Raw genomic sequence first — 23,787 nt, forward strand, 5'->3', positions numbered from 1 at the left:
GCTCAAATAATCAAAGATGAGAAAATAATTGAGTTTTTCTCTTCAAGATCACCTTCCAACTTCCTTATATCTGAACATTATTTTTTAGCCCGCACTTGTTGCCATCAACAGTGTGATCTTTGACATGCCATGAGATGACGCTACTTAGAACTGTCAAAATTCTACATACATCAGGTGAAAAGGTGTCCAGACATTATATTCTGAAATCACCTTGAATTTGTACAACACACTTTTATGACAGCCTCAAAACTCTTAGCTAACTACATGAATTGTTGCATTTGAAGATAAGAGAAATACAGTATCTACCAAGTTTAGAACAAAAAAGTAGAAGGAGACAGACTTGCCTGTAACATTAGTATTATATCTTGGACATTATGTTTAAATAAACTCAAATCAGGGCTGCCAATGTACGGGATAGGCAGAGAGAAAATGCAACATAGTAAATAATAAAGCAAAACATTTCCTATGTAAAAGCAATTTTTATGATATTGTTTTTTTATGGAAATGCAAAAAATTAATAAAAAAAATTAAAAAATTAAAAAAATTATTACCAAAAGCCAGCAAGAACAAATATAATCTTTTAAACACACCACAAAATTGCTGCCAATACTAGTTTTCATTAGCCCTTTTTAAAAGAGATAACAGTAAAGATTACTGCTTCCATAAGCACAGAGCTTCACGTTGAATAATATGAGGCGCTCCCTTTAAGCATAATTCTTCAGCTCTATGTGAAGAAAACGTATTTCTCCATTGTAAACATATTCTGGGGTTAAAATTCAGTGTTCATGAATATTATTGAAGATCCCAATCCTATGATAGAAACTGAAGTTTTTAATGGAAAGGACTAAGAACCAAAACACACAAACTGAACTATTTTATTCTATGACAGACAAACTATTTTGAGCCTCAATTCACACAATAGCTTAACAAAAACCAGCTACCATGCAGTCATGTTCCACAAATATACAATTTCACAAACTGAGGTGAAATTAGTCAGATAAGAATTTCAACAGCCAATCAGTGTAAGCAGATATTAAACCACTTCTGATCATAATATTCACCAGAGAATAGCAAGATGGAAAATATGAAACTTACTTGCCACCTCATAAACATCTGGTTCCTCCCTTGCAAGTCTCTCTCGTGCCACATCTGCAATCGGGCCAAAGATGACCACTGGCCTAAGAAATCCAGCTGAAGAAATGAAATACCAAATATATTTGGCTATCAGTATAAAGTGATATTTTAGTAATACATTTGTAGTGTGTTTTATAAAAAGTAAAGACAAGGCCTAAAGGGTTATCCAAGTGGAGACCCCACAAAAGAGTCAATCCAACCTAAATGAAACAGAAATAGTCAATAAATATTTGTGTTATTAAAGTTAAAATATCTTAGATTTTAATGGCTAAGCAAAATGGTGATTAATTAAACAAACCAATTTACAATAAAACAGAATGCCATGTGTCTTTTGAGACTGAGCCTAAAAAGGCCCAAAATCTGTTTGTGTCTTACATGGAACCTTGAATCTTAAGACAAAGCTGTACATCATAGAGACAGTGCTTTCCAATGAGTCAAATAGAGGTTTACCCTCTCCTTTCCCCTCACAAAAGAGGAATTTTTAAAACCTTGTTACTACTGCAGTCATGTTAGTGTGCTATTTTCAGATTTGACATGTAAGGTACTTGTATCATTCAGATGAACTTACTGCATTCTATAATTATTATAGAAGCTTTGCATCAAAGTCCTTAAGTAAATTGCTTCTCTTGGTTTGAAACCTTCAACCATTTACTTAAAGCAGGGTTCTCCAATATCGACCTGGAGGGCCGGAGCTACGCCAGATTATTAGCATATCTACATTATCTTAAAAATCTGGCATGATCCGGTGCTCCCGGACCGACATTGGAGAGCCTTGCTTTAAGTAAACGGCTGAACCCTAACTTAAAGCATTATCAATCACATTATGGATCCACCCACACAGGTATTTTAGTCTCAGTTTTGTGTTCGCTTCTTTGCATGTGTAGGTCTCTATTCCCACTGCAATTCAAGAAGGACCATTTTACATCTGAAATCAGTTGTCAAGTCACCTTGTAGTGTCTAGGAGCAAGCACTAACTAATGTGTGGAAATGGATGCTACCTTTGGCATCAATTTTTTTTATTTTAGATGCTTTTGTGTGCTCTCCAATATAAAAGATTTAATGACATCTCTTGACATTCTGTAATCCATTTTACTGCTCCATTAGGAAATATTTACTGGTGCAAATGATAACTCTGATATATCTCCTAAAAAGAAGTTCCTCGTAATCTACTCATACCAAGACCATAACTTAAATGTACTAGTGGGCCTTACAAAATAAATCATTTACGGGTAAAGAGCATGCACACTTTTTTTGCAATGTCTAGAGAGAAGAAATACATATGAGAATAAGGACAAGTCTATAGAGTTGGCATCCACTGACATAATAAGACCTGTTTTTCAAGTCAGTGAATCATGATTGTTTACTCACTTCACAAAAAAGTAGGCTACCTAACATCATACAAATTCCTCTAATTTGTTTGTTTCTTTGTGCTGATGTGCGAATACAGCAGCACAATACATCATTTTCTGCGTTTTTGGAGTTCCATTAAAACAAAAAACATCAATAAGCCAAAAACATTGTAACCTTTTTTAGAGCTTAAAATGAAAACTGAAATGGAATCTTTGTCACAGATTTTGAACACAATCATAAATGACAATCTTTCAGGGATTTCAGAAGCTGTGCAGTCACATGTGTATGAGATAACTGCATAGCGCAAGCCAAGCCCAGGGAACACCAAGGTTCAATCAGGCAGTTTCTATTTTGGGTTCAAGGAGAAGGATCTTGCAAACAGAGAAGACTTCCATGTAGGTTTTTCCCTTCACTTAAAATCTTTTTAGATGAGCTGGAAAAGAGACCATATTTGACTCCTGTTTTTAGGTGTTACCCCCTGAGTCTATATTTTGTAGTTACCATGCTGCCTCTGCCCCATGAAAATACTTTCAATACATGGAAAGTAGCACAGCAACTACCTTCTAAAGCTACCATCTTCAGCAGGACAAAAGACCCTGTGAGGGTGATAAGAAACGAACGACCTGGGGTGAACATGGCGGCCGCTGAGTAGAGGCGGTCGGGAGCTTTCTCTCTGTTCGGCGGGCGTGGTCTGCTGTGAGTTCGTGGCGGAGTCAGCAGGATTGCAGGCGTGAGGAGTGCTACCGCAGGGGCTCCGAGCTCCCGAGCGGGCAGTTTGGTGCAGTTTTTAGCGCTGCATGTTTTGATTCTGAGAACCCTCCTGGCTCCATTACAATTAGCCGCAGCTGTTTTTCAGCGCGGCCAAGGAAGGAGCAATGGCGCTGAGGAGCGTTTGGTGGGAAGCGGCGATACGGCTCAGGAGGAGCCGCACCGCAGTTGCAAGACTTGGGATTCTACCCCGGTTTTCCCCGAGAGGAGCTTCGTGTATAGAAGCCAGGAAGGAGCCCTGGATTGATCACTCTGTTCTTCGTGAGGAGGGGGAAATACAAAACTCATGGTACCTGGTTCCTCTCCGGCTGTATGAAGGTGAAATGGCTGAGGCAGATAGAGGCTTTGACTATGCAAGACGGTTACAGCCTACCATGACCCCGGTAAGGAGACAGAAGAGGGGAGACCAAAAAGACCTTAAAGGTACAAAGGAGGGGACGGAGGCTGGGGGGTTAAGCAAGGTGTCAGGAAAGAAAGGGAGGAGTGAATAAAAAAAAAAGAGGAGAAGCAGGGGGAGGAAACACTAGCTGGACATGATACAACAAAAAAAAGGTCTGCAAAAGTCTTAGCAGTTAACAGATATACTCTAAGAAGTAGAGGAGTCTGGGGCGTACAAGATTTGGTGGTTAGTGTGAAAGGAGTGAGGGGAAGACCAGAGGCTCAAGTAATCTCACCTAAGGATCTAAAAGTGTCTAACGGGGATAAGTTATCTCCTCCGATACCTAAAATAGAAGGCTCCATAACAAAACCAATAACAGGGAACTCAGAAAGTAAAGCGAAGAAAGCAACCAGAGGGAAAAGTAAAAAGATAAAAATCACACCCTCTCTACGGTCATACTTTAAAGCGCAATCCCTGCATTCACCACCTAACTATATAACTAGCCCTGTAGCACCAAAACAAAGTGCGAATCTGTCAACGTTAGCCTCAGAATTAAGCGAGAAAATGAATTTAGATCTAAAAGCTGGACTTCAAGAGGATATTATCGCCCAAATTCGAATAAAAAATAGCTTTGGTTTTCTGGCAAGTCTGGAAGAGTCTGCTTTGGTAGATAAGGGTGGACGCACTGAAAACCCCCTCCAAAGTACTCGGAGGGAGCAAAGTCGTCTTTCCATTGAAGAACTCCCCTTCAGCCCCCCGGACGATGGTACTGGGGGGATACAGGAATCACCTCATGATTTGGGAAAACTAATGTTAACTATGTATGCAGAGATCAAACAACGGTTCATTGTCTCTGAAGAAAACCAAAAAAAAATCCAAGGGCAATGCAAGTCGATAGAAGTTAAGATCAATGCCCTAGTAGAGAGGGTCGGAGTCATGGAGCAAGCATATGGTCAACTCGCAGCAAAGGTTGTCTCCAATCAGATGGGATCACTAAATTACAAAAGAATGAACAAGAACTGAGAGACAAGATTGAATTCCTTGAAAATAATGCGAGACGCAATAACATCAGAATTCTAAATGTTCCAGAAGGGGCAGAAGGTGGCAACATTAAATCTTTTATTGTCTCGCTTATTTTAGAACAGAATAGTGACCTTCATCAAGCCTCTGTAGAAGAAGATTTACAGAGAGTTCATCGTGACCCCTTCGTTGCTCGCACCGGCAGAAAGTCAGCTAGGAGGATTTTGGTAAACTTTAGAACATACACGTTGAAGGAAAGGATACTCACAGGGGCGCTGAAAGCAGAATCATACAAAAAAAACGATTGGTCGTAACTTATCTCGTACCAAGCTTGATCGCCAATGGGAACTTGGTAAATTTATTCCTGAGTTAAAAGATCTAGGTGCAACAACAACAATTAGATTTCCTGCATCACTGAGAGTGATGCTAAATAACAAAATGCACAATTTCCGAGATCCTAACGAAGTAAGAGCCTTTATAGATGGAGCGAAAGGATAGCCACTTCAGTAAGGAATTTGTACATATAAGCCCGTCGAGACAGGGAAAAGCTCAAAAAGAGGTGTAATATTATACCTCAGGAAGAATGGGAGGATTCCCCAGGGTGGGTGAGGGGGGCACAGATAGTGAAATAAAATGTACAAAAAATTGCAGAAAACTATTCACAAAGGGTGAGGGGGCATTTGGGTAAAAAATGTAAAAAAAAACGTGCTCAATTGTCACAGCCGCAGTTCAGGTTTTTTAGGCTACCAAGGAATATGGAGTTTGTTTTCTTTTATTTTAAGGAATTCCGGTACAAAATAAATTTAGTAGCCTGAAGATAATGACATGGAATGTCAACGGATTAAGAGTCTTACCTAGAAGACAAAGAATTTTAGAATATTTGAGGCTTTGCGATTCAGATATTATTTTTGTTCAGGAATCACATTTGGCAAAAGAGGAATGGCCAGATATAATAAAACATCAACCTTGGCTAGATTACTGTTTATATACATCTCAATCAGTTACTATAAAAGGGGTAGCTATTCTGATTAAAAAATCAAGTCATAGTGTATTAGGAGAAGCACTGGTTGATCTGTTAGGGAGGTGGGTCATACTTAAGCCTAAAGTATAGGGTTTCTGGATAGCTTTAGAGGGGTAATTTGTAATTTGGACGACAGCACCCCTTAAAACATTGTTTTTACATTTACTTGAGGTGAATCTCCCTATTATTATGGGGGGCGATATCAATATCACTTTGGATCCAATTCATAACTCTACATGTAAGAGGTCAGTAGCGGCAATCCCAAAAATGAGGGCGGTAGTGAAGCAAATAATGCAAGACCTAGGCTTGATAGATATTTGGGCTATAAAGGGCGTCAAACCTCGACAAGCTGCAGGGAGATACACTTTTTACATTAAAAAACATGGCCACAGGTCACGAATAGATTTCTTTTTAGTTTCATCTTTGATTACTCAGCAAATAAGAAAGGTATCGCACATAGAACATTTGTCCGATCACTCTGCAGTTATTTTACATCTCGAGATAAAACATAATACAGAGGAAAGGAGATGGACAATGAATAGATCCTTATTGGCCGACCTATCAATAATAAGCACATTGAAACATTCCACAAATGAATTCTTCGATATTAATCTTGGGTCTGCACCTTTAGATACAGTCTGGGACGCTTTTAAAGCTTATCTCAGAGGTATATTAATTGGTATCGGTACATCACATAAGAAAAAGGAAAAGAAAGAACTTCAGGTATTAGAAGAGTCAGTTAAACGAGCGCAGAGGGTACTGGAAGACTCTCATAATATAAATAACGAAGGAGAACTATCCAAAACTAAGGCTAACCTAGCTGATTACCTAGAGATTAAGATAAGACAAAAAAGGGAGGCGAGTAAATTTGCAAATTATAATTATGGGGAAGGCTGCGGCAAATTTCTAGCATGGAAAACAAGGGCAGACCTAGCTAGGAATACCATTAAAGAATTCAAATGTCCGGAAACTGGGCTAGGGGTAACAGAAGAGGGAGGGATTAAACAAGCATTCTCATCATTTTTTCAACATCTTTATACAGAGAATTTAAGTCCAGACATTGAACAAATAGCAGCCTTCTTTCAAGATATCGATCTCCCAAGCCTTAGTGGAGAACATAGGTATGAGCTATCAGCTCCCTTTACGATTGAGGAAACTTATGGAGGTATTAAAAGCTTGAAGAAAGGGAAAGCTTCAGGACCCGACGCTCTACCTAAAGAAATATACTCTATTCTAAAGGAAGAGTTAGCGCCCATTCTATTGGATTTGTTCAACTCTATTTATATTTCAAAATTGGCTTTACCTGCATCATGGCAAGCAGCCACCATAATTGTATTACTAAAACCTAACAAAGACCCAAGGATCTGTGAGTCATATAGAGCGATCTCCCTACTCAACTTCGATTATAACATTTTTACTCAGTTAATCACAAAGAGACTGGAGAGGGTGATCGTCTTGTTATTCACGAGGACCAGAAGGGCTTTATTAAGGGCAGACACCTCCATGATTTAACTCATGAATTAATTGGTACAATTGACTTGGCCACTGCAAACCTCAAACCACTAACAATTATGACTTGTGACGCAGCTAAAGCGTTTGACAGTGTGAACTGGGTGTTTTTACAAGAAATAATTTGACGTTTCAATCTAGGAGATAAGTTTTTACAAGTTATTAAATCCTTATACACTAGCCCAGTTGCACGAGTATTGGTAAATGGATCTTGTCACCGCAATTTAAAATAGGAAGAGGAACCAGGCAAATCAAATCTGTTAAAGATGTCTATCCTCCCAAAGTATACTTTTTTATTTAACTCTATTCCTCTGGAGTTTAAGAAGGAATGGATAAACAAGGTGCAAAGTCTTTTTATTAGCTTCATATGGGCAAAAAAAAGCCCCCGAATAGCTTGGCAAAAGCTTAGAGCTAAAAAAGAGAATGGTGGGAAAGCAACTCCAGACCTTCTTCAGTATCAGAGGGCATTTCTTCTAAAAATCTTCAGGCAGCTACTGGGTGACACTCTTGTATTTTCACCACTATTTCAGGCCCTAACATTTAGTTATAAATCCCAAGCTAGGTTCTTCTTGTTTAAATTTGGCGACCCAAAATACTACAAAAAAAGTGAAACTAAAAGTCCTATTCGCAGCCTGCAGGGGATGGCATCAAATAAGATTATCATTACGTATCCCTTATTATAGTACATTGGCCCCAATATGGAACTCACCGGGAACTCCAATTTGTCTACAAGACTCCCTAGCCAAAGTAATTGAAGACAATGGAATAGAAAGGTGGGGTGAGTTGTTGGAGGACGCTGTATTAATATCATGGCAAAAACTTCAGGATGCAACAAAGGGGGACATTTCTAAATTCAAGTATCTTCAGTTATTAAGCTGGGCTAAAACACTCAAAAAAGTTGGGAATAGAAATGGATGGTTTGAACGGAAGGCAGCTCCTTTTCCAGTGGGACGGAAGGAAATTGCCATATGGTATTGGAATTTGATCCACTCCCATGAAGATTCGCAGCAGTGGCCTGGATCTATTTGGAGGAAAGAGCTGCCGAGCTATGATCGGGATACCTTATGGCAAGTATCTCTATCTCTTTTATGGCAAAGTGTTAAAGCTGCACCATTAAGAAAAAAACATTTATTTACTGTCCACAAAGCTTATTGGACTGTGGTAAATAAATAAATAATACCCTATTTTTGACTAGACTTATAGCATAACAGATAGCTCAATAAAATAAGAGTCAAGATTCGAGGTAGTAGGAGTTTCTGCAGGTTTATTACAGCATAAGGACAGGATCAGGACAACCTGCATAGGAATAGGACAATAAGGCCCGGCAGCTGCCGGGGCTGGGGCTGGGATGAGCGCGCTAACATTCAATAACAAAAAACAGGCATATATACATAGCGCAAACACATAGCATTACATTGCAGTAGGCGTAGCAGTGGGTGGAGCAGAAGGCGTGACGCGTAGCAGTCGCGAAAGATAACAGAAAAAAGAGGTGTAACTGGGAGTATACATAGACATGTGATGCAAACGTAACAGAATATGTCATGAATGGGAGGAAACTTTGGAGGGGGCTACCTAAGGAGCCGGGACCTCTAACCTAATGGTGCGCGAAAACTGGCAATGACGTGTTACTAGGAGAAGCTGGGGGCTATGAACTCTGTGCTAGGAGCAGAGACTAGAGTCTGAAGGGTCGGAGCGACATGTACCTAAACCCTATCTGGTATCTGATGTTTAGGGAACATGTTGATATAAACTAGAAGTCATGAGGGGAAAAGCTAACTTGATTCTAAGACTGGACCATGCATTATTCTACATGTAGTGCGTGATGAAGAATACTAAATGACCATTAAATACAGTATTTCTCTAACGTGGAGACGAGAAGGCTAGACAATGACGGAAACTATTGATGCAGTTCAGTAGCTTAGGAATGCAGAGGAGGAGGACTGAACTGATAACTGGAACTAAAACATACTTTTGGCAGACTCAGAGGCAGAGCCAAGCTGCACCGGGCACTGCGAGGCAGGAAGTAAGTGAAGGGTCGAGGATACAGGTGGGGGCTGTATCGCTCCTCAGCGAGGCTTTCAGGAGACAGGAGCTGAATCTGTGGTCTGGGCCCTTTTGAGGCCTAGAAACGGGGATTTTATAATGGAATAACGTGCACACTGAGAAACGTGGCAACATTACTCTACATAGGCCTGATATTCGTAGTATTCACGAGGACTGGAAAATAGCATACTAGAGGTGGACACAACTGGAATTGCGTCATTAATCAGGCATGGGGAATAACATATGCATATTGGTCATGCACACATAACATATGATGGATGAGGCGTAGGGACACAGAACATGGCAAAATTTACTTTTCCACATTCCCTCCTTGTCACTACGTTTCCATCAGGAAACATCAATTTTCATGATACCATCTATCATTTCATACAGTACCATTTGCTCGTCTCGAATTGTCTTGGAACGGGATTTAGAACGGGGCTTGGGACTAGGAATACAAGAGGTAGTACACATGCTGCAAATCGCAGGGCCACATTGTATACAGAGGCAGCAGCTTAATATGATCGCTACTGCAATACCTAGAAAGGACAGGACTTTCCATCCCCATACGGAAATTACATTCCAGAACCAACCGGACCATGTCCAGGTGCCTGGATCTTGGTGTAACAGGTGGGCAATCTTATGGAGTCTGGTTATAGCTGAATAAACAGACGGCGCGTTATTTGGAATGAAAATGCAGCAACTAGATCCGATGACTCTACAGGCCCCGCCCCTATCGGCCAGTATGACGTCAAGGACGAGACGATTTTGCAAAACGACAAATCTCATAGCAGATTGTTCTTCGGTTAGGTTACCTAGAGCAGAGCCAGTCTCATCTACTACAGCTTCAAGGGTTCTTGTTAACCTACGGATTAGCTTACTGTTTACAACTGTGCCTAAATAAGGGAACACACCTTTATCAATATCAATGAATTGCTCTGCAGCAGTTTCAGTATAATCGACAATCGGGAGATTTCTCTTGTGTCTGGTATGTACTAGGAAGGAATTCCTATGATAGTCAGGTGGGGCTAGGAAAACAGGTGGCAGTAGGAAGGCAATGTAACAGGTTCCCTCCCAATCGAGGGGCAGACGGACATATGCAGTTTGACCACAAATAAAATAGGAATGACGTGAAGCTTTGAAAATAGATTTCCCACTGTCACTATATTGGATAACAGTAGTACATTCACTATGACCTATGTGTACAGAACCATAACTACGGACACATAATTCGCCTTTGACTGGTAGTACTGAAATAGCAGGTAAGTCTGGAGTAGTATCAGACTGAACATTCAGGACCATGAAATTCGACGAATAATTACCTAAATTATATACTTCGTTTTCTAGATCTAAACCTGTTCTGTGGGGGAGACCTTGCTTGTCTGGAAAACATGTACTGTTAAGAAAAGACATATCTGTTGAGGATGACGTTAACGTGGACCATGCTCCACTCGAACCATTGTGTGAGAATGGATAAGGAAAAAGTGGCAGAACTCCCTTCGGTGTCTGGAAAGGGGGGAGTCGACCACACACCCAACAATTAGTGGCATTGCTGGTCTGGTGTGAATAATGTAACATACGGATAAATGTGTTGTTGCGCATAGCGAGGCGGTAAGAATATTCGTGAGGAGGCAGATCACTAAACGTGTGCTCTACTGTAGCATTAGCAGACATATTTGCATGAGGAACTGGAAAACACAGGAAAAGTGCGTAGCTGGTGCAGGAAATCATTATGCTGAGAAATAATATGAAACTCAGAAAAACGATACATTGAAGTGAACTTCGACTGACTCTCTCACTATGGGGGTCTATTTTATACATGTCAGAAACAATTTAACCGTTTCACCTAGGGGAGGACTTATACAATCAAACTGACTGACTTATTGTACTAGACCTTAACTTCAACTTATACTCCTGCTGCGGAGTTTTCTCTAACAAGGGAGGGGTTGTAATAATGTCTTGTGCGGGACAGTCCTTAAGAGCAATATTTTGGCAGTCTTTCGAATCCTGGGAAATGTTTTTAGACGCTGGTTTCAATCCTTTGAAAAGTTTTACATGAGAAAGGTGGACCCACCCCTTCCTGCCTTCCAACTTGACGGCAGTTCGGGTGGTCAAGAGGACCTGGCGTGGCTCTTTCCAACGTGGTTCCAGCGGACTTGATCTGTCGAAATTTCTGATCATCACAAGGGAGCCTGGAACGATCTCGTGCGGTGCCACCTCGGTATTGTCTGGAAATGCGGCGGCAACCTGTGAACGACATGAGTTGAGGGCAGACATCAAGGAAGCTAGGTAATCTGTCAGCATATTACATGAAACATCGGTAATACTTCGGGGTCTAGGAGTACCCCACATGTTAGGGGGGCGGCCGAATACGACCTCATACGGGGACAGACCTGATCTGGAATGTGCGACCATACGCATATAAAATAAAGCGACTGGCAGAGCTATTAACCAGTCCACACCTTTGTCCTTACAGACTTTTGCAATACGGATTTTTAGAGTCTGATTATGTCTTTCGACTAGTCCAGCTGCTTCAGGATGGCGTACACAATGAAACTTCCACTGGTACCCCAACAACAGGGAAACGTGCTTCATTAACTCTGAGGAGAATGGCTGACCGTTATCAGAATATACGACTCTAGGGAGTCCGTATCTAGGGAAAAATTCACGAACCAACTGCTTGGCAGTGGTCGCGGCTGTGTAATCTGGGACTGGATATGCTTCTGTCCACCTGGACAAAGCGCATACAACTACAAGAACATACTTGAAACCTCGACATCGCTCCATTTGAATATAATCCATCTGGAGGACCTCAAAAGGGTGGTCAGGGGGCTGGAAACCACCTTGTTCCACCGGGACACTTTTACCTGGATTAAACTGACAACATATCATACAGGTACGGACTTTCTGCTTGGCTGCAGCTCGTAAATGCTTGTTGAACCAAATGTTCTGGGTACTGTCTAACATAGCTTTTTCTCCTAAATGTGCTGGACTATGTGCGGTATTGATAATGACTTGAACCATAAAATCGGGGAGAAACCATGTGGCTCTACCCTTCGTTAACCATCCTTGATCTGTCTGGACCCCTCCTTGTTCAGACCATTTCTTGATTTCATCGGGAGTAGCATGTAACTGTATATCTATGACATCTTGTGTAGGGTCCTTAACTGTCATGCATGTAATCGGATCTGGAGTATGTGTCAGATTAACTGGAATGTCTGGAGTCTGTGCTGTAAGCTTGGCTGTGCGGTCTGCTAGATCATTACCTTGGGAAATAATGTCAGTGACTTTCGTATGTGCTTTGCATTTCATGATAGCAATAGATGTCGGTAAATGTATGGCATCTAACAGGGCTTGAATAAGGAGACCATGCTGAATCTTGGTTCCATGAGAAGTCATGAAACCTCTCTCCTGCCAGAGCACTCCGAAGTCGTGTACAACTCCGAATGCGTAACGTGAATCTGTGTAAACATTAACTTTCAGGTTCTTGGCATGTGTACAGGCTTGTGTCAGAGCGACTAGCTCTGCTGCTTGAGCGGACAGGGTGTCAATACGGTGTGTTTCAATAACTTCAGTGTCGGTAGTCACTGCATACGCGGCGACTAGTTCTCCTGTACTAGTTCTCATACATGAACCATCTACATAAAGTGTCAGGTCGGGATCTGGTAACGGAATGTCTGTCAGGTCTTGTCTTGGCTTTGTCGTAATGTTAACTACTTCCACACAGTCATGTGGGTCTGGATTTGAACTAACTGATGGTAACAGTGTAGCAGGATTCAGAACGTTGCAGCGTCTGATTTCTATGTGTGGCTGGAACAGTGTCAATTCATAACCTGTTAAACGTGCAATTGTCAAGTGCTGAGTTTGTGTTCGGTTTAAAAGAACTTCTACTGAATGTGGGACTTGTACTGTCAAGGAATGTCCTAAAACTATGGAATCACTTTGTCTGATAGCTAGTGCTGTGGCTGCAACTGACTTGAGGCACGCAGGCAACGCCTGGGCGACTGGATCTAATGTGCTCGAAAAATAAGCACAGGGCTTGTATTGACCTGCTTGATCTTGTGTGAGAACAGATAATGCTGTACCTTCCCGTTCAGTAACGAAAAGTGTAAAAGGCTTACTGTAGTTCGGTGTAGCTAGAACTGGAGCTTGACATAGGGCTTTCTTTAACTCGTTAAAGCTAAGTGTATGGTCAGATGTCCAAGGGAGGACAGTCGATACGGCTGCCTCCTGTGTCGTTAACTGTATCAGTGGCTTGGCTAGAAATGCATACTGGGGAATCCATTGTCTACAATAAGAAGTAAGGCCGATAAAGGCACGTACCTCCTTCTGGGTTCTGGGCTGGGGAAGACTCGCTATTAACTGGATACGGTCGGGTGTCAACTGCCTACCCCTCTTGGACAGCAAGTGTCCTAAGTATACCACTTGCTGGACACAGAATTGAAGCTTCGAAGGTGACACCTTGTGCCCCATCTCGGCTAGAAAATACAGAACTGTAAGTGATGCTCGCTCGCAAGCACGTTCAGAACGGGCTGTGATCAGTAGATCATCAACATACTGGAGCAGGGCAGTGTCAGTTGGCATGTGAATATTGTCTAGTTGTCTCTTGAGTGCTTGACTGTAAATACTAGGGCTTTCTGTGAAACCTTGAGGAGCGCGTGTGAACATATAGCTCCTTCCATTTAAACAAAATCCAAAAAGAAACTGGCTGTCTGGATGAATTGGAACACTAAAAAATGCATTCTTGAGGTCAATGACAGTGAAAAACATGGCTTCGGAATCAATGGCTGTTAACAGGGAAGAGATGTCTGGAACAACTGGGTACTGAGGAATGATACATTTATTAAGCTCTCGTAAATCAATCACTAATCGATATACTGGGGGTGCATTCGGATCAGTACGTTTCATGACTGGAATGATCGGAGAATTGCATACATTGGAGTCAGTTTCTACAACTACTCCTTGAGCCATGAGCTCGTCAATAATTTTGGATAAGGCTGCTACAGCCTCAGGTGGCAATCTGTACTGTCTGATTCGGGGTAACACTACACCTGGTTTGAGAGTCACACGATGGGGTGTGATTTGCATGTAACCTACATCAGTTGGACCTTGCGCCCATAAATGCTGTGGAACATTAGACAATCTTGAATCAAAATCTCGTAACACATAGTGACCCTTAAAGTCACGTAGGAACAGACGTATTCCCTCTGGGGAACAGCAAATAACTGCACCTAACTCTTTCAGTGTCTTAATACCTAATAGATTTTCTGGACATGACTTAGTAAGTAACAGATCAGTAGTACGGGACAATGGACCTACTCCTAGAGTAACTGGCTTAGATATTTCATTAACTATTGGCTTTCCTGAAAATCCAAGGGAAACATTTCTTGAGCCTGAGAGCGGAGCCCCTGGAACTTCGGCATGACTAATTGTGGTCCTACTTGCCCCTGTATCGATCAAAAACTTTCTGTCTTTCCCTAATACTTCTTCTACTCGCATGATACATTCGGCATCCCATGTACCCGATACGGGCCATCTATACTTTCCTTCTAACTGTTTGGTATACTCTACCCATAAATCTAGATACATTATAGCGCTTATGCCATGTTTCTGATACATAAAATGACCTGGACTGTCCCTAGGCGGGACAGGAACTGCTTCCTCTAACAGACCCTTTCTAGTTTTTAACTGACGTAACTTGGAAAAGAGCGGCATTCTAAACTTGAATCGGAACACAATACAATACACGAAAAACAATAACAATTGGGAAAACAATTCAGGCATACCACGACATTGGAAATACATTAAACAATGTCATAACATAACAGTTCGAACAGAATACTACCTGAAAATACTGAAAACAGAAACAGAACAGAATTCTCGAGAACGGAACAGACTAGAGTTACTGGATGCACTGCTGTAACAGTACGGAACATACCGGTCCCAAAAAGGAACGCATCAAGACCCGTATCCACCTAGGTGAACACTTCGTTTGTGGGCTTGGGTACCACCAACCCACGGACCAGGAGTCAATTTAGATTGGTCCTGTCTAGATACTACCCCAGCAATGGTACTCACCGGGCAGCACGGAACGGAAAGCCTCGGACGGGACTGGACTACGACGGACTTCGGACTTCGGACTTCAGTTACGGGTGGGCCTCCGGATACCTCGGACCTTGGACTCTCGGCTTGGGCTCTGGTCGGGACTCGCCGCGTTCCTCCACCGTCTCGTTTGGATGCTGGACCGCCTCCTCCGTCTCCTCCGTGGGCCTGAGGGATACTTGGAGCAGAAATATCTGCCAGTGCACGGTATGGTTCCGTCACGACTGCAGAGGGTCAGGGGGTCGGCGTGGCTTCACCGACGCGTGGGGAAAGGACAAGTCCCTATTCGGGCGCCATTATGTGGTAAATAAATAAATAATACCCTATTTTTGACTAGACTTATAGCATAACAGATAGCTCAATAAAATAAGAGTCAAGATTCGAGGTAGTAGGAGTTTCTGCAGGTTTATTACAGCATAAGGACAGGATCAGGACAACCTGCATAGGAATAGGACAATAAGGCCCGGCAGCTGCCGGGGCTGGGTCTGGGATGAGCGCGCTAACATTCAATAACAAAAAACAGGCATATATACATAGCGCAAACACATAGCATTACATTGCAGTAGGCGTAGCAGTGGGTGGAGCAGAAGGCGTGACGCGTAGCAGTCGCGAAAGATAACAGAAAAAAGAGGTGTAACTGGGAGTATACATAGACATGTGATGCAAACGTAACAGAATATGTCATGAATGGGCGGAAACTTTGGAGGGGGCTACCTAAGGAGCCGGGACCTCTAACCTAATGGTGCGCGAAAACTGGCAATGACGTGTTACTAGGAGAAGCTGGGGGCTATGAACTCTGTGCTAGGAGCAGAGACTAGAGTCTGAAGGGTCGGAGCGACATGTACCTAAACCCTATCTGGTATCTGATGTTTAGGGAACATGTTGATATAAACTAGAAGTCATGAGGGGAAAAGCTAACTTGATTCTAAGACTGGACCATGCATTATTCTACATGTAGTGCGTGATGAAGAATACTAAATGACCATTAAATACAGTATTTCTCTAACGTGGAGACGAGAAGGCTAGACAATGACGGAAACTATTGATGCAGTTCAGTAGCTTAGGAATGCAGAGGAGGAGGACTGAACTGATAACTGGAACTATAACATACTTTTGGCAGACTCAGAGGCAGAGCCAAGCTGCACCGGGCACTGCGAGGCAGGAAGTAAGTGAAGGGTCGAGGATACAGGTGGGGGCTGTATCGCTCCTCAGCGAGGCTTTCAGGAGACAGGAGCTGAATCTGTGGTCTGGGCCCTTTTGAGGCCTAGAAACGGGGATTTTATAATGGAATAACGTGCACACTGAGAAACGTGGCAACATTACTCTACATAGGCCTGATATTCGTAGTATTCACGAGGACTGGAAAATAGCATACTAGAGGTGGACACAACTGGAATTGCGTCATTAATCAGGCATGGGGAATAACATATGCATATTGGTCATGCACACATAACATATGATGGATGAGGCGTAGGGACACAGAACATGGCAAAATTTACTTTTCCACAGGACCCCAAGAAGATTATCCAAGATCGGTTCCAGGAGAGGAAATGCCAAAAGTGCGGGGAAATGGAGGCAGATGAAGCACATATGTTTTGGAGATGCCCAGCAATTCAATCGTTTTGAGAGAAAGTAGGTGAGACGATTTTCAGGATTATGGGGGATGAAGGAAAGGTGAGTCTCCCACAGGTAAATTTTGGGGTAATACCAGATGAGGACATATTAACCAGCCTCCCGAAAAAGTATAAAAGTTTAATTTTTGTGCTAATTTTATTCAGTCAGTCAAAAAGGCTTTATTTCGACATATAACAATATCTTAAAAAGCATACAATCAATAAAAAAATACTTTTCAGTACATTTAAAATAAACCGTAACTTTCTGCTATCAGAAAATGGATCTATAGGTTTTAAAAATAAGCATTTAGTTTAAAACAGACCATGGTAAAAAGTGTAATTAAACAATTTGCCTAAGTCTTTTTGACCGGATTCGCCATGCCCACCCAAGGTACTTCGAGGTGGCACATGCGTAAAAAGTACGAGTGTCCGAATAAAGAATTCTTAAGGCCACGTTGCAATGCCTAGTGCCCAGAGTACGACACATGGGTTTGAGCCATTTTGACCGTGGAACTATATATGCAGGACACTCGAATAAAAAGTGGGGGACAGATTCTCTGCGCTGTGGGCAAAAGGGACACCACGGAGCAGTCTGGTATGGGATTTTCCAGTGGCAAGTAAATTCCATTACGGGGAGAAGACCAATTCTGAATTTAAAGTACAGGGACCTTTCCCAAGAGGCTGAGATGGTGTCCAGATACAGTTCTCTATAGGGGGTATCTTTGGACTCCATGAAGTTTCTAGTCGATTTGCATATCGAGGTGGAGGAATTCCTTCTGTTTGTCACCCAATTCCAATAAAGTTGTTTTATTGTGGATTTGGGGGGGGCTGACTGTTGGTGCCAAGCTTCTTCCAGCCCCAGATTGGTAAGTAAGGCTTTGATATCCGTTAGCCACTTTATTTTCGCCCACCCTGCCGAACTTAGTAACTCCCGTAGACCATCCGCATAACTTGAGAGTTCAGGAACTCTCCAGATGCGAGCCCACAGAAGCAAAGGGCGTAACTTCGCTAGATCTTCTATAGCCCGACAGCCCATGTCCAATTGCAGAGGCAAGATGGGGACAGACGGGCCAAGGGACATCAAGCTTCTCAAGAAGGAATTCTCAGCTCGAGTAAGGTCTTTCAAGTTCGACATTCCCCATAATTCCGCCCCATACAAGGCAGCACTTACTCCTCTGGCCGCGTAGATGTCCAATACTGCAGCTATAGGTTTAGTTGAGGCTGCTCTCTGCTCTTTAAGCAGGGTCCCGGTTATTCTTTTTAGGTTTAGCAACATTTTGAGCAGATGCTGGTCCCATTTCATGGAATCCACCAACCTGATGCCCAGATAATCGAAGGTTTTAGTCCTGTCCAATGCCACGGAGCCCAATGTTGGCGGAGGGCCCAGTTTTTGCGGAGGGTTCAAAATAAGGTACTTTGTTTTATCTGTATTTATACAGAGTCCTCTTTGTTTACAAAAATCGTCAAAGCCTGAGAGAAGCTGTTGTAGGCCCATTGGCGATTTTGAAAGGAGCAAAGTATCGTCCGCAAAAAGCAGGGTGGGGATGGAGCGACCTGCCAGACGAGGGGCATCTGCTGGAATCCTTGACAAGTGGTCCACCACCCCATTAACATAGAGCGAAAAGAGTGTTGGGGCAAGAACGCACCCTTGCCGCACTCCTCTGTTCACATCTATTCTTCGGGTTTTTTGGCCATTGGGACCCCAGCGAATTTGGGCGTAGTTGGTTTCATGGAACTTCATGACCAGGTGGAGCAGGTAAGGTGGCAGGCCAAGATCGTTAAGAACCTTCCAGAGTTTATTTCTGGGGACCAAATCGAAGGCCGTCCGGAGGTCGATGAAGGCCAGATATAATGTACCCTTCCCAATTGTGACGACCTTCCAGTGGATCATAAGAAGCCTTAGCGATTGTTCAATTGTTCCAGTGCCAGCACGGAACCCTGCCTGAAAATCCGAAAGGATCCTGTTCTCATCTGCCCATTGCTGTATTCTTGTTAAAAGAACCTTGCCTGCAACTTTTTGTGAGCAGTCGATCAGGCTGATTGGCCTGTAGTTCCCTGGGTCATCTCTCGAGCCTTTTTTGTGAAGGGGAACCACTTCAGCGGCCATCCAAGAGGCAGGCAAAGGTGCGCCTTCCAAAGCAGCATTCAAAACCGAAGAGATCAGTGTGCTCCAATCATCTATGTCAGCTCGGAGCAAGTCACCCGGAAGACCATCGGGGCCAGCCGCCTTGCGTGGAACCAAAGATTTTATTGCACTTTCCGCTTCTATCTTAGTAAACAGACATTCCTCGAATCTTTCCATCACTCTTAGGGGCTGTGGGAAAACAAAATCCAACGCTTCAACTGCGGATGCCGTATACAATTTCGAAAAATGTGTAAACCATAAGTCCTCGCTTATATTACAGGTGATAACTGTATCAAGGGGTCTGTTCTTCTTGTGAACTAAGTCCCAGAAAGCTTTTGCGTTTTTTCCGCCGCTGGCAGCTCGGAGATCCTGCCAAAACTTGTCTTCCCAGTCTCTCTTTGCTGTTTTGAGCTCCAATTTATAGCCCTTCCGTTCAGTGGATATTAGGGTGGCATTACCACTTTTCACCGCCAGTATCAGGGCTCTCTTCTTGGCACGACACTCCTTCGTGTACCATCCTGACTTGCCTTGTTGGTTTTTACGATTAGGGTTCCCATTTTTTACTTTGGCCTTGATTTTTGAATTTTATTGGCACGTAGGGTTTTGCCAGTTCCGCCGCTAGAGAGCGAATGGATCAATTCGATCCATAGGGTTGCCAAATTAGATAGGGCAATATGTATAACAGACAAAACTATATTTTGGGATATATGGGACAAATATTGTAAAACTAGATAAGGGCAGACGATAGGTTACATTAGACATGGTGTATCAAATATTCTCTCAATGTTTTTCTTTTTCTCTTTTTCCTCTTTCTTGGTAGATACGTTTTCTTTCTCTTTCCTTTTCTCTTTTTCTTCTTTTAGTAAATGGTAGGCGATTTCAGTCCAATGATTATGTTCAGCCATACAGGTCTGGGAAAGTCCATTGGGTTTGGACTGATAATCCTGGGGCAAAGCACTCTGCGGGACCGGTTATATTGGAGAGTGAGCCTGGGGGGTTGAGTGATAGACTACGGGGATAAAGGTCGAGGCCAGGTGAGGACCCGAAGTGTTGTGAACATGCCTTCAGTGAATGAAGCGATCGGGAGTCCTCACTCTGGTGAGCTAATGCCGTTAGACTCCGGGCCTCTTCCTCTATATGTTCTGTCTCTGCCTCTACATTTGATCTCTTAAATATATCTTGGCTGGCTACAAATGAGGAAAAAAAAAAAAGAGCTGGAAAAGAGACCATATTTGACTTCTGTTTTTAGGTGTTACCCCCTGAGTCTATATTCTGTAGTTACCATGCTGCCTCTGTCCCATGAAAATACTTTCAATACATGGAAAGTAGCACAGCAACTACCTTCTAAAGCTACCATCTTCAGCAGGACAAAAGGTCAAGACACCTTTTCTTCGGTCCTCAGTGACCGGATCAGATCTAACCTTGGTCCTCCTTATAGTTCTAGAAATTCCATCATATTGCAGTCATCTCTATATCTATTCTACCTGAAGACTTTTTACATCAAACTTACCAGATGTTACGCATTCTACATCAACCTTTACCCTTTGATGTCTTATTAAACATGAAGTGCCTCAAGCAGCCACCTTTTGTTCCCCCCATAAAGCATAAAGCACTAGTCCCTCATCAATGAGAAAGCATAATGCTTAGAAGGGGAATTTTAATCAATCCAAGGGAACGAAAATGAAAGGCTTATTTACCAGTAAGAGTAGTTTTGCAACTTGAAGAGTTTTCTGGATTCACATGCTGTGCATTATTCCGCTATCAAGTGCTTGGGCCTGGAATAGTCTTTTCTTTTGTCTTTGTTGGGCGCAGTCATTCACTATTTGGTCCCCTGTGTGACGTCAGATGGCACCCCATATGTTCCTGTGTGTAGCCTTCATCTTCGGATTCTTTTTTCTTTCTTTCTGGTATGCTTTCTCTTTGTTCCTGTATCTGGATTTGAGTTATAATTTTTTATAAAGCTCGAATGCCCTGAGGCGTCATGGCGCTGCTGCTATTCTAAACGAGAGGGGGAAGGCAAGAAAAAAAATACAGCAAATCCTATTGACTGAAGAGCCAAGTCTTCAGGGATTTTTGGGACAATAGGAGGTCTGTGCATTCCCTTGGATCCGTGGGTAGGGAGTTCCATAGTCTTGCCACCCTCGGGACAAAACTCCTACCTCCGCATGAAGCTCATTTGACATTAGGTAATACTAATAGTTTTGCCTCTGAGGATTTTAGTGTCCTAAGAGGGGTGTACCAGACATATTTCTCATGAAGGGAATAAGGACCAGTATTGTGCAGTGCCTTAAAGGCAAAACAGAGCCCCTTAAACCCCATCCTCCTTGCCACTGGAAGCCAGTGCAGCTTGATCAAGGCCTGTGATGCCAATTGATATTTTAGAATTCTTGCAAAAAGCTGAGTAGAGGTATTTTGCAAGAGTCTGTTGGTGAGCAAATCTGGTGCTCACCAGAGACAGTCTTGTTGGGGAAGGCAGGGCAAGTACTCCGGGTTCTGGGGGCTGCTGGCTGCAGGACACACCGTCATTCCGCTGGAGCCGGTCGAGGTCAGGACATGCCGGTTGGCTGGGGCCAAGCCAGTTGGTGTCCTCCTCCTCTTCCTTCAGCACGGCTCTTCGGTCCTTCTTATTCTTCTGTCTGTTTGACTGAGGAGGCACGGTTCGGGGTTTCCCCGAAATACTACATTTAGGGGTGTTTCGGGTAGGTACAGGGTGGGACCAATGGGTCCCTTCCCTGGGATTGGTACACCCCCTTTTATGCCACCCTCCAGTGGGAAGGGGGCATAAGCCTCACTCTGGTTCACTGGGTCCCCCCATCTTCAAGATGGCAGGGACTGAGAGTTGTGCTTTGCCTCGCCTACCCCACCTGAGGGGTGGGTTTGGCTGAAGGTGGGAACACCTCTCCTCCTATCTACAAAGTGCACTCTATTTAGGTCGATCCTGGGCAGCACATTTGCTGCTCTGTGAGGCATGCTGTATTCAGGAATAGACTTGAAGCTCAGCCCATTTTCCGCTCCTCTTTTCAATAAGCTCCTGTTACTTTTCTTTCTAAATGGTTGCTTTTGATTCATGAACAGGCTTAGCAGTCCCTCATTAGTTTACCTTGTCTAAAATTGTAACATCCCACGAGGACTAGACCTTTTACTTGTGTTATTAATCGGTATGTTTTTTTTAGCCCCTGAGCGCTATTTTCTCGAATAGTTTCTTCTATTTCACCCAGGACATGCTTTCTTTTAACGAAGCATGGCGCCTGCTTTTATATGTTTTTTTTGCAATGGCGAATGTGTCGTATTTACAAAACTAGCTTCTTTAGTAATGGTGGGCATGTCATATTTACAAAACAAGCTTGCACCTTTTAATCGATATTTAAATTTTATGTCAGCGAGGTCCACTTCAACACTAGCGGCCACGCTCCTTTCTTTCTTTAGTTTGCCAGCGCGGTCCACTTTAACTATAGCAGCTACGCACCTTTCATTATTTACGTTGCCAGCGTAGTCTGCTTTGACTATAGTGGCTGCGCTCCATTATTGATTTACTTTGCCATGGCGGTCCACTTGAACTATATAGTCTGCTATCTTTTCTTTTTATCGGGGTCCTAGCCAATGGTGGCCGCACGCAAGGAGTGGGTAGGCATGCATTTTGCACAAAAAGGTGCGCGGACGCCATTGGCGAATACTCTGTACTCACCGATCTCTCAGATCTCCTGTGCCGTGCCAAACACCAACATACCCCTCCCACTTTCCTGTTCACCACTACTCCGAGGTTTAGAGTTTAAGCTATTGGGATTGTAAATAACAATGCCTTTTATTTATGTGCTCGTTTTCTAAACAGATGAATAAAAGGCATCGTCATTTACAACGCCAATATCTTAAACTCTATCAAATGCGAGACCTATTACATTGCAAATGCTTCTTTTGATAGTGGCTACTGCTCTGTTTACCCAGACTATGAGGTAGAGGCACTGTGCCCTCTAGTCAGAGGACATATGCATATCAGCTCCTCATGTAAAAGATATGTTCATCCTTATTGGATCATATCCATCAATGTCCACCACACACGCCTCCACAACTATGCTCTCCCGTCTCCTACCCAAAATTGTTTTTTCTGGTAGATAAACAAGGTGGTATGCTAAATCCTTTCTAAAACCTATTCCGAACTGCACTGTTCCCATCTCCCAGTATAACAGGAACCACTAGGCATGAAATGCACATCACCAGCTAAGCCATAAAGGAAATAATAATCCTCCTCCATCCCAGATAGTAACCACGGCAGGAAGCATACACATTTTAGAAAACTACCAGACAAGAACATGCTTTTCCAGTACTGGAGGAGTCTCAGTAATTAATAATTGAATGATACAATTGATGAAGGCTGCTCAGGAGCTATGAGAATGTCCTGGCGCTCCTACCCAGTATGACTGGGACGAGGTAATAATCCATCACCTTCAAATATAAAGAAATATTAGCTGGCTTCATCTCTGATCCACACTCACCATCCCTGCTGCCACAGTTGAAATGTGTATCATTCTTTAAACCCTCCCCATCACTCTATCCCTATACCAGCATAAAGTCTGGTCCTATTGGTGGTGGGAAGTCCCCCTAAATCCAGAATAGGGGAATTTATCCTCCAACTGCTATGGTTTCAGATGAATTGCTCTGACTTTGAACTGTGCGGTCTCACATTTGGCTTTCATGTAGCAAACTGTGAGATAGTGGCTACAAAGAA

The 23,787-nt window shown here is 42.9% G+C and overlaps 1 protein-coding gene across 5 annotated transcripts in view; it reads right to left on the reverse strand.

Annotated features, from left to right (window-relative positions):
• Nucleotides 1-23,787, reverse strand: part of TJP1 (tight junction protein 1) — a 736,246-nt gene that overhangs the window by 275,177 nt on the left and 437,282 nt on the right. For all 5 annotated transcript variants that reach the window (XM_078684928.1, XM_078684927.1, XM_078684925.1 and 2 more), the window contains exon 15: nucleotides 1,096-1,191. In XM_078684928.1, the coding sequence (XP_078541054.1) occupies nucleotides 1,096-1,191 (96 nt within the window). The remainder of the gene's footprint in view (nucleotides 1-1,095; nucleotides 1,192-23,787) is intronic.

The sequence above is a fragment of the Lissotriton helveticus genome, chromosome 3_2 (genome assembly GCF_964261635.1).
Source record: "Lissotriton helveticus chromosome 3_2, aLisHel1.1, whole genome shotgun sequence".
Taxonomy (NCBI): domain Eukaryota; kingdom Metazoa; phylum Chordata; class Amphibia; order Caudata; family Salamandridae; genus Lissotriton; species Lissotriton helveticus.